At 42.1% G+C, this 11705-nt stretch overlaps 1 protein-coding gene across 5 annotated transcripts in view; it reads left to right on the top strand.

Annotated features, from left to right (window-relative positions):
• PLCB1 (phospholipase C beta 1) overlaps window positions 1-11705 on the top strand; it is a 948624-nt gene that overhangs the window by 251760 nt on the left and 685159 nt on the right. For all 5 annotated transcript variants that reach the window (XM_019516220.1, XM_019516217.1, XM_019516218.1 and 2 more), the window contains one exon: window positions 1835-1903. In XM_019516220.1, coding sequence (XP_019371765.1) covers window positions 1835-1903 — 69 coding nt within the window. The remainder of the gene's footprint in view (window positions 1-1834; window positions 1904-11705) is intronic.

Consider the following 11705-nt stretch of genomic DNA (forward strand, 5'->3'; position numbering starts at 1 on the left):
CCCCCCACCCCCCCCCCCCCCCCCCCCCAGCTATTTGGGAACAGAATAGGTAGTGTTCTCAGAATAGGAAGTACTTCCAGGGTAGGATGGTAAGTGTTTGGGGGTTGGGACAAGGTTGGTGCAGGATTTGATTCATAAAAATAGAAAAGAAATCAGTGTACAGAATAACCCATGGCAAGATCATTATGTCACTTAAAGATACCTGTGTTTTGTTTTGGGAACTTGGTGTTTGCTTTTCAAAATATAGATCCTTTTCACTCCATTTAAATTTCAGAATCTCTGAGAATCAGTGAAGTAATTACTTGAATGCTGAAAATGCATTAAATTAGGCTGTATGCACTGTGGTCACATTCCTACTTCAACACTATAACTGTAATTGCTTATATTTAATGTGTATTTGAATGTGAACTTGCTACCATGGACAGTTAGTCTGTATTATGATGCAAATGAGGAAGACAGGAGTAGGATGTGCTTTAACATGTTTAATCAATGCCATGTCAAATTAAACCTGTTTCCCTTCATCTCACGAGATAATTTTTGTTGCCTCTGGGGGAAAAAATATGTGCCTGATGCCTGGGTCTGAGCGCGTGGGAAAGGTACATGAGCAGACATCTGGGCCTTTTCAAATTGTACCATTGTTATTCCTTCCTTACTTGCTCTGTACAGGCATTTCTTCCAAAAAACTTGTGCTATCTAAGGAATATCTAAGGGAAAGATGTTGACTCAAAGTTACAGATTTGCTTCCTGGTTACCCCCGACTCCAGAGAGAGTAGAATACTCTGAAGCTGGTGCAAGTGTACCCCCCTAGACACCAGTGCTGCTGGGCTGCCAAGCTAGATATGAGAAATACTGAGACTCAAGCCATTTGTACTGTGTGTGCCCACCCCTTGTACTCACATGCACAGTACAAATTAGTAGCAGCCCCTTGGAGAGCAATTCCCATTCTTCTCTGCTGAACATGGAATGGAAGGGAGTAGGGAGGCATCTGCCATGCCTTGTTCTTCTGAAAAGGGGCACCAGACAGGACAGTCTGGCCCTAAATATGCAAACATATATATTTTTGAAAGCTGAGTTGATATTAAAAACTAAAAACCAGAGAAAATCCACTGCAACATTTTCCTTTAAGCTATTTCCCTCTATAGAGGATAGCCTATTGTATGTTGCTTTTGTTCTCGTGGTTACCAAATACAGCGTGTTCTTGGGGGCTGGGAAGTGTCATGAACTATGAAAGCTTGTCAAAAGTACATGACTTTTCCTGAGCAGTAAGGAAAATAAGTCTCCATAAAATTGATGGAGCATGTTATCACCAAATGTATAACATCCCTCTTTTTCATGCATGCTTTTCAAAGCATTCTGTCTGTGATCAAGTAGATTTTCTATTGCAGAGGGCAGATTTTGTGTGAGGCAGAGTTCTCTTTTTCATACTGGAGCAAGGAACTAATTATTGAGGGGGAAACTATACATAAATACCAGCAAATGGATGTTCTGCCTAAAAAAAAAAAAAAAAAAAATCATGTGGTTCAGTAGGGGTACTTGGCAATCTAAAAAACAGGCTAAATAGTTTTGGATCATCATGGTTAGCAATCCAAAGATCAAAGAGTTAGAGAAATAACACACATCAGAGCAGACTCATGAGGAAACAATCAGGCTATTTGACTAAGGCTCCAAAATTGTAATAAAGCACATTTAAAAAGTAGTTCTTTTGTAAACTCTGCAGCCTGCATCATATTCACTGCAAGACCGTCTTTCTCTGGTGGCAATATTTTGTAACTTGCACATATAAGTATATTTTTGACATGTGTAATGACAATATATTTTCCACTTTTCCACATAGGAGACAGAGCTGCTTGATACCAGCCTTGTCAAAGATGCCAGATGTGGAAAACATGCCAGAGCTCCCAAGGTAGGCTGTTTTGCTGTACACCTACAAGATGTCACACTGATAATTTTGATAGGGCCTCATGGAAATGATAGACAGGGACGAGAGAATTTCTCTAAGACAAAGAAAAATATTTGGATTTTCACTTTACCAAGTCTATGTAGACCTGTGGCATTTGGTCCTGTTCTGGTGAAAGTTGTATTTATGGTGGATAAAGAATAAAAAACTTGAAACCTGAGAGTTATTTCTAAAGTTGAATACAACAGAATTAAAGATTTTCCTTCCCCTTAGGTTCAGCATTTAGTTCTTGTTGCATTTTGTACAGGATGGTCTCCTGCTTCAGTTATCCTGATCTGATGCCTGTTGAGGCTAGTAAGACTCTTTTGAACTGATTTCAGTTCACATTTGTATTAGTCCCAGGAGGCCCAGTTATGTTTGGAATTCCCTTCTACTGTCTTCTGAGAAAATCAGTAATAGAAATACATTTTTTGTGCGTGCCTATATTGTTATTTTTGGATGGAGAATTTAATATGAAAGGAAAATCTCCAGCGCACAGCTCTGGCAACTGGGCTGTGCCTTGGGGAAATCCAGAGGTTAAAGGAGGGAAGGAAATCTCCCCAGGGTTCTGAAAGTACAGCTGCACAGCTTCACAGCTGTGGCTGAAGCTTCGAGGCTGAAGTGGCCTCTTGAGATGCCATTCATACCATAACCTCAGGGGAGGAAATGGATGGTGGATTGACACCGTCTCCATTTGTTCACCATCTTTCCCCCTATACTCCCTTCCCTTCCTTCTTTCCTCCAACCTGCTGTGTTGCAGGACACTGTCCCATGATTGGGTTTTGTGACAATACATGTTAGCAGGTTCCATGGACCTGGAGCTCTCTCAAAAATACTCCATTTACATTTCGTTTTCAAAGCTTTCTGTGGAGTGCTGGCAGCATTTGAAATGCTGAATTACAAGTGGAATGCTACTGAATCGCTTTATGACATCCACATTAATATCAAATTAGTTCTCTGTGATTAATGGCTTTACGATGAATAGCAATAAAACATTAACAATGGCTAGAACATAATTTTAAAGTGCCACCCGCTTTACAGAAGACATTAGTGTTCTTCTACCAAAACATTTTTAGCTAAGATTTATGCACAGCTATTACCTTGGTGACTTTTATTTATTAGGTTACATAAAGGCTGTTTTTGTTATCGTGCAACATGACTGCAGTGGCATTAATTGAAGGGTATGAGAAAACCCTGACTTCCAGGGTGGTGTAATGTAGCACCTGAGTGAATCAGGTTGCCTTTTGTCAACGAATGTGTGGGAGCAGAACAAAAATGGCACCTGGGTTGACTGTGGATGAAATGCTATTTAACACATGAAGCAAAATGGGGGTCAGCCATATCTATATTATACACAGTCACATATTAGGAGCATTGTTGGCAAGTAGATACAGCCCTTAGGTGAGCATATGCTTTGTTTATAGGGATTCCTCTGCCGGAGCCCCACAGGACAGTGCAAGTCTTTTGCAGCTGAAGGAAGGGTTGGCTCTTCAGCTCAAACTGCAACAGCTCCTGGTTTGAGCACTGGTAGTCACCCTGATGTGTTGGGCAAGATGATAGCTGTCATAGAGAGATTGTGGCAGCTGGAGTGCATCTACACATGCAGTTACAGCACCTGAATAAACTGCAGAGCTTATCACTCCAGAGTTAATTGCTCCTGGGCATGCCATTTGCATGTGTGCTCTGGAGCAATTAACTCCAGTGCAATGAGCTGCACAATTTATTCGGGCATAGCACATGAAGCCGGGTGGAGCAGCCCTGGCTGGCAGGGGGCCCCAGCGGTCAGCCTGCCAGCCCAGGGCTGCTCCCCTTGGCTCAGTGTGTTGTGGAGGAGCTGTATGGAGCATGAGGAAGCTTCAGCATGGGGCTAGCCAGCAGGAAGGCCCCAAACTGAAGCACCCTCATGCCCCAGCCAGCCAGGCAGTGTCTACATGTGTGCTGTTGCAGAGTAAGTACAAGTACTTTGCTGCTGGGGAGTAAATTAGTTTACTCCACCTAGTAAGGGCACACATGTAGAAGCTGAGATGTTTAATGCACAGCTAATTAGTCAACTTGCAGTAAACATCTAGTGTAGACATGCCCCTGGAGCTACCAAATGCAGAGGCACGTCTCAACTGCTACACTTGTGAATAGGGTGTAGAATGTCTTACCCATGTTTTCACTTCCTCTCTAGTCACTAGTGGCACCAGTCATAGTGAGGACAAGGACTGTGACTCTTGAAAGGAGTCAATATGGGGTTGAAAATCTCTTGCCCTTTGCCCCCACATGTAGGCTGTCCACAATCTGTTCATCCTAAAGTATTCTGATATAAAGCATGATCCAGAGACTCACCTTGCATAAACTGTCAAAGCTTCATTGCTGCTGCTTCACAACATCTGAGGATCTGGACTTCAAGAAATGTTTAAACAATCCATGGACTGTGGACAGGTGGTTATCTTGAAGCCCCTGGTTCCCTCATGTGCGTTCTGCTTCCTTGATGCCAGTTAACAGGGATGAATAAGTTCCCAAATGTAATATTTCTTAGGCTTGTAGGAAGGTAATTCATGATGAAACTCATCTGCCTCATTAGTCTCGCTACACCCTGGTGTTCTTCAGATCATAGCACAAGACCCATCTTTTGCAGATGAGAGGAATTGGCTGGGTAGTCCATCACATGACTAGAAGTGATCATGTGGTCCTTGCATTCCTCTAGTTTATGACAACATTTGGTATTGGATTTCGTAACTCTTTGCTTTCTGCCAGTTTGAGGAAGCCATTTTGTTTCTAAGTGCATTAAAAATTACAAAGAACTAGTGAACAGGCCTGTGTTTTCAGGATCTGATCCAAAACTCATAGAAATTAATGGGAGTCTTTCCACAGTATCTAGAGGGCTTTGGATCAAGACATGCTTTTCTAATGTTCATTTTCATTTAATTATTTTGATTGAAATAATAACAAACAAGATGGAAGGTGTTTGTGGCAGCGAGACCTAGGGGTGCCGTGACCTCCCCTAGCGCCCTTGCCTACCATGCCAAGTCTGGGTCCTAAACCCCCCCTCTTTTTCGCCTTCCACTTCTTTGATCTTTTATTATCAATGGGAGGCTGCCTTCCTGCCCTCCGTGGCATGGGGCCGGTCTTACTATACCAGGAGTCTGCTCTACTCCCTGTGCTGGCCTTCTCCTGGGCCTACTTGATATGCGCCCTCTCCTGGGGCTTCTCCCTGCACTCTCGCCCCGCCGGGGCCTGTGCCTCGTGCTCTCCGCCCCTGCTTGCTCACTCTGGGGCACTTCTATCCCCGCGCTTCCGCACTTGCCCACACTGGGGCTTTCTATGCTCGTGCTTCCTGCACTTGCCCACACTGGGGTCTCTAACTGGGCTCGCCCCCTTTCGGGGCTTCCCCTTCCAGGCAGCGCCCCACTGGGGCCTACCCCTCATGTCTCACGGTCACCCACACTCGGGCCCGCGCTCCTCACCCGACTCGGGCCTGCACTCGCGCTTCTCGCCCGACTCGGGCCTGTACTCGTGCTCCCCGTGCTTCACACGCTCGGGGCTCAGGCAGCCTTAGCCTTACCTGGCCCCCAGACCTGCCTTCTTGGGCTTATGCCTCGCTGGGGCCTACTTATGCTTCTCGCGCCCACGCCCACTGGGCCTACAGTGCTTCTCGCACCACTACAGCGCCCTCCCTGGGGCTCAGAGCACCCCCACCTTACTGAGGGGGCTCCCCTTGAGGCCTCCTCCACCCTTCAGCCTCTCCCGGTCCTCCGGTTTTAAACACAATAACCCAAAAGCAAAATCTCCCTTTCCTGGGTTATAACACAACTTCAACCAAAATCTCCCCCCTCCTGGGTTATCACGCAACTCCTAGCCAACCTGGCTATCTCTGTGTATCCTTCTCAGGGTTTCCACCACCCAGCCTTATACACAGCCACTCTCCAGCCATCAAACCTCTCTGTTATCCTTGGCTCTGTTTACTCCCACAGAGTGCCTTCTCCTTGTGCTGACAGAGGGGGACTGCCTCTGGCCCTAGCCTTCTCTGCTTATTAAAGGCCAGGCCCTGCCCCCTGGTGGTCAGCTGACCCAATTAGTTGCCCTAGCAACTCCCAGCTGCTGCCCTGTTGGCTGGCAGCTACCCATTTACTACTACTCAGTAGCAGGCACCCTAGTGTCCTGCTACAGTGTTCTAGAACATTATTAGTGCTATGACAAAGTCCCTTCATCACTGTAGGAAGCAGTTTAGGTCACTTTTAGCCATAGGGAAAAATATTGAATTTCTTTACTTTTAGTCTTTTTGCTGATCTATCTCACTTGGACACATTGTTAGACATAAACAAATATCATGTTTTGCTCTTGGGGCAAGCATTTAAACTAAGCTATACATTTACATGCTGTGAAATGCTGCCAGAATGCAAGGAATAGAGAGGAAGTATTATGAACGTGAAAGCTTATAATACCATAACCAAGACCACAGTATGTGGTGTCTATTGACACAATCCTTGGTAAGGTGTAGCAATACCCAAATACTCCCCTGTATACTCCCTTGCCAGTGCTATAAGAATGACATTCTACCTCTGTGTACCTACAAGGGCTGCCTCAGCATAGGATCGGAGTCACTTCACAGTCCTTCATATTTTTTGTCCTCACAGCACTCCTGTGAGGCATAGAAGTACTCTTCCATTTTACAGGTGGTGAACTGAGGCACAAGGTAGCTTAAATGACTTCATGCAGATTTCACATGAAGTCTTCCTCAGAACCAGGAATTGGAACTTGGTTTCCTGCATGCTGATTTTGGTGTCCTGCCCACCACCACATCCTTCTTATAGCTGGGGTCATGAAAACTACTGGTGGTAGTAATTGGCCCCATACTTACTTGCACTCCCATCCACTGCATCCTATTTCTGGCTCCCCACTGCTGGTATCTCCTGTAATCAGTGGGGCTAAATTGTTGTTAAATTTCTTTACATGGGAAGACTGGTCAAAGTCATCTTTGTTCATCTGTTTAGAATGGGTCAGTAGATTTATACTAATGCACACTGAATATACCTGATAAATGAAACTCAAGGGTCTGCTAATATGGAAATGAGAACTACACTGACCCACTGATTATATCGTTATATTTTGGCCCCATCAATCATGGCAATTCAATAATAAATCCCTGCCCCAGAGATATATTACCTTGTAGGCAGAGAAAACAAAGAATCAGAACCATCTTACAGATGGGGGAACTGAGGCACAGATAGATCAAACACTAGAGTTGTAATGGTATTTAAAGGCAATATATATGAGGCAGAGAATCTTTCAGTGGGAGTGAGGTGCTTTTGAAAATCCCTAGGCTCTTTTGCATCTCAAGGCACCTACATAACTTTAAAATGTCAACCCCCACAGTGATACGTTGAAAGTCCCTGGGAATGTATCCCAAACTTCCTCTGTTCTAGCCAAGAGATTTAAATACAAAATCATCTTTCCTGTCCCCCCAACTTGTTCAGGGATGTGTTCAGTTTTCTTACTCAGAAGTTGCAAGAGCATTTTCCATCCAAAATGTGATGTTTGTGCTAAATCTTGCAATGGGGGAGAAGGGTAATTGTAAGAGAGGGCAAATATCAAGCAACAGGAGCATTGAGGTGAATATGCAAATGAGAAGATAAATGGAGCTAATGTTCTGGAGAAAACGAGGAGAGACCTTTATAATTGTGTATTAGGAGAAGTGTCTTCATTCCAAATATAATGAGAGCTATACAGGGCTGAGGGAATTATAAGATAATTATTATAACCTCTGCTTTTTAATAAGTTATTAGAATCATTTAAGAAGGAAGAAGTAATTTTGAGAGGAGATTAATAAGCAATTCATCTTTAAATCGGAAGGAAAAAACTGTTTATGTACAGATTAATTTGAGCAGTTTTGAAACATGTAGTCCTCAGAGCCTTATTCCATAGCCCTCCCTAAATCAGAACTCTCCCTGACGTCAAATAGATTAGGACTTCAGGACCTTGGGGGCCCTAGACTGTTTGGTTTAAAAATGCTGAAGCAAGTTTGTAAATTGATACTTGCAATGAAGGAACTTCCTTTGTAATTTCCTCTTAGCCTTTCCTCTACTGGGCACCACTCCCTCCACTCCTATTCTGCTGTGCAAACTGGTCCAGGCTGCTTTTGTTTCTCTAGCTTGGCATGTTCTGTGTGCATGAGAATAAAATATAAGTAATTATATTACAGCTATCTAGAGATAGTATCTCTAGATACAGTTCTGTGTCTGTCTATATCTAGACCTGTACACGTGCCGTGAACATAAGTAGTGTAGTAAAACACAAAAACGGCTCTAAATGTATTAATGTTTCCATGTTACATATAGTTATGCCAATAATATAGAAGTTCTTAAATCTAGGAATGTCATCTAAAATGGTCTAAGGTATAAATACTGGTAAAATGATGAACCGTTGAAAATTTTGCATCTGCAGTATGCAAATGGGACTGCAAAATGCACACTTTTTAAAACCATTTTTAAATTCTTTAGACAATAATAACAGTTTCTATGGAAACTAAACTCTTTATATAACTGTATAACATTTTCAGTTTCAGGCTGAAATATCAGGATGAGTTGGTAGGGATAAGAAAGAACCCCTATGGCAAATGTTCACATTTACAACTTTTGATGCATTTGATGATTTTTCCCACATTGGTACCATCTCTAAACCATTCAACATGGAGTTAATTACCGTATTTTCTTGTACACAACACACCACAGACTAAAATATGGATCTTGTTTTTGAAAGAAGAATGAAGAAAAAAGATCTTTCTTTGTGGTAAGTAATTGAGTAGCAGCAACTAGGGAGCTGAGTCTGCTCAGTTGAGCCTGCTTGTTGTTCAGTTACTTTTGTGCTGCTTTTTGGACAAAAATGTGCATGTTGTAATTGAGAAAATACAGTACTTTTAAGTGATACATGGTGGAGAAATTTCAAATATTAAATAATAAATAAAGGGATCTGTTCTGAAAACTAAAATAAATAGCATAGTCCTTAGTGTTTAAAAACATCTTCAGCAACACAAACACATTTTCAGACGTAATGTGGTATTGTTTTACTAGAAACAAAAATTCTACCTTTCTAAATTTCTGACAGTGTTCAGCTCTCTCAATTTTATTCTAAGTCTTGCTGTTTTAGATATTTTTGCCCCTAAAACCTATAGCTCCCAGAGTTGGGTGATTTTTGGAGAGAATCCCTGGTTTCAGGATTTTTTAAAGGACTTTTCTAGCTGTAGGGTCTTTGTAGAAGGGTCTAAAAAGATGAACCCAGAAGGTTCAAAACCCAGGAGATGAACAAAGGAACACTTTAAATTTATTAATTTTCATATCTTGTGATTTTTTTTTTTTTTTTCAGGGTTCTGACTAATGATTTTTGAATGCTTGGGTTTAACAAGATCCCAGTTCTACTGCCTCATTCTCTACTGTGGTCTGTTTTGGGGCCAGTGAAATTGCTTTGACACTTGTATAAAACTTAAAAATGAAAAGGTATCAGGCCTATTAGATACTAAGATTTTCTTTCAATCTCCCTTTGTTTTTTAACCTTTTCTGAATATGAAGTTAGGATATTGAAGCTCTCCCTCAAATCCATTCAGAAAATGCATAAATAAATAAATAACAGTTAACACATGGTTAATTTAACTTTTGGATAAAGCCCTAACTTCTGATATACATGACTCAAAGGGAATTACAAGAACCCATTTCAATAGTAAATATAACTGGGTCATTTGGTTTCCATATGGACCTTGTATTTATGGATTATTCCATGATCAAGTTATTTTGTTATCAGTAGAACAAAAAAGGCTTTTGTTGTTTTTATCACACTTGAAACCTGAGTGGTTGTTCATTTCTTTATGATCAAGCCTGAACCAGGGCAATTATACCGTGCTTAATAGCCTTCCTGATAAGATGGCATGTGGGAAATGGTGCGTAGACTTTTTTTTCTTCCACTCTATAAACCCCCTAGAAAAGTTAGCCACCTACTCTGCTTTCACTGGATCAGTCCTTTGCTTTGCAGCACAGCGAGGTTTCTGTGGCTCTGCCTGTTTCAAATGTTGGCATAGCTGCTATTTTTATCCCTTGATAAATGCATGTCATTTTTCCCTTCAACAACCTTGGCGTTAAATTAGAAACTCTTATGTAAATTACACCTAAGTAATGCTCTATTTCTGCCAACAATAAATAAAAACAGAATGCGCACACTGCTCACCTTCTTTTCACCGAGGCTCATTTGAATTCCCACTCTTTAAATACAACGGTGGCATCTATTCAAAGAACTGTTTGTTCCTTTTCTGCATAGCGGTTTGGTTTCACATTAACAATAATGAAAGCTATAGGCTTTTCTGCTTTGTTTGTTTGTTTTTTAGAACATAAGATGAGCCATCTTTAAAAAAACAAAACAAAAAACCCAACAACAAACCAAAAAACCAAAAGCAAAATAAAGATGTCAAGGACTTCCCCTCCTCCCTGCTGCAGTAAGTCTGATATGCATAGTGCTGGGTATATTTATCTAAGACATTGATTTTTAAGCACAAGCAAGGCAAATTTAGTGAAGACTTTGCTGTGAGTTGGGGTTGTCTACCAAGATAGTTGTGTAGCACCTGGAAGTCACCTGCCAAAGTCACAGTCACATAAGGTGGGTGGTGAAATAACTGGAGTGCAACAACTGCTAGCTGAGCTGGGCGGACAATGGGTGAGTGATAAAAGAAGTTTGCCTAGAGGGAGCTTTCCTTGGGAGAAGATGACATAAAAACACCTCGTACCTGTTAATTCTTTGAGGCAAATACTTTTCTAGTCACTCTGAGGTAGTGTGTGAATTTGAAGACAGCTGGTAACTTCCTAAATAAGGTCCCAAAAAAGGAAAGGCTAGGTTTAATTTGCTCAGGAAGGAGTCCATGTATTGGGGAAACTCGTCTTACATATACTGGGCTAGAGGCCCTTTGATCTTCAGTAGGATTTGTGCTCCTACTGCTCTTTGAGACTTGTAAATGTCTCTGCTCAGAGAGTTTCCACGGTGACACAAAGTGATGAATTCAGATTGAGTCCAGGCTTGCTTGAGCTTTTTCTCTTGTGGATAATTTCCTAGCCATTCAATATGTAAGACCAGCTGGAGTCACCATCTTATGGCTGATTCTTTTGCTGGTGTTTTTTTTTTTTTTTTTATCCTTCTCATGCTTCTGTTTATGCAACCTATTATACCTCCCACTTTGGGCCTCCCACTTCCTATGTGACTTGCTGTGAGATATTTGCTCAAATAGCTACCCTTTCCTCTTTCAGGTCTCCTCAAAGTACACTTCCTGCAGGATGTCCCTCTCTGTGGAACCTGCCTCTTGTTGAAGTGCTGTCATTTATTTAGAGAACAAAACAGCTGCTCTGCTAGGGAGTTTTTTTGTGTTATCTGCCTTTGTAAGTTGGCCATGTTAGCCAGTATTTTGTCACAGGTTGTCATCTTGAAAGCAGTGTGACCTTCAGTTAGCACAGTCACCTTTACACCTCCATTTGCAGCCTGCACTGACTCTTCAGCTGTTTTTTGGGTACAGTTTAGGAGTTGATTTTAATCGCCAAAGCTCTTCTTTGCCTGAGAACCTGGCCACCTTAGAGGGCAGCTGATCCCTGGGTACCACCTGCAGTTGGCTATGGTGTCTTTGCTTGCAGTCCAAGCTCCCCAGAAGACCAGAGGCAAGGCATTTTCTGAGGCTAGCCATTGTCTTTAGAAGTTCCTTTGCCTGCTAGAACCAGTATTTACTAACATTTACATCATTAAGCAAAGAGCAATAGTT

The sequence above is a fragment of the Gavialis gangeticus genome, unplaced genomic scaffold, assembly GCF_001723915.1.
Source record: "Gavialis gangeticus isolate Ggan-Ray unplaced genomic scaffold, GavGan_comp1, whole genome shotgun sequence".
Classification (NCBI taxonomy): Eukaryota; Metazoa; Chordata; order Crocodylia; family Gavialidae; genus Gavialis; species Gavialis gangeticus.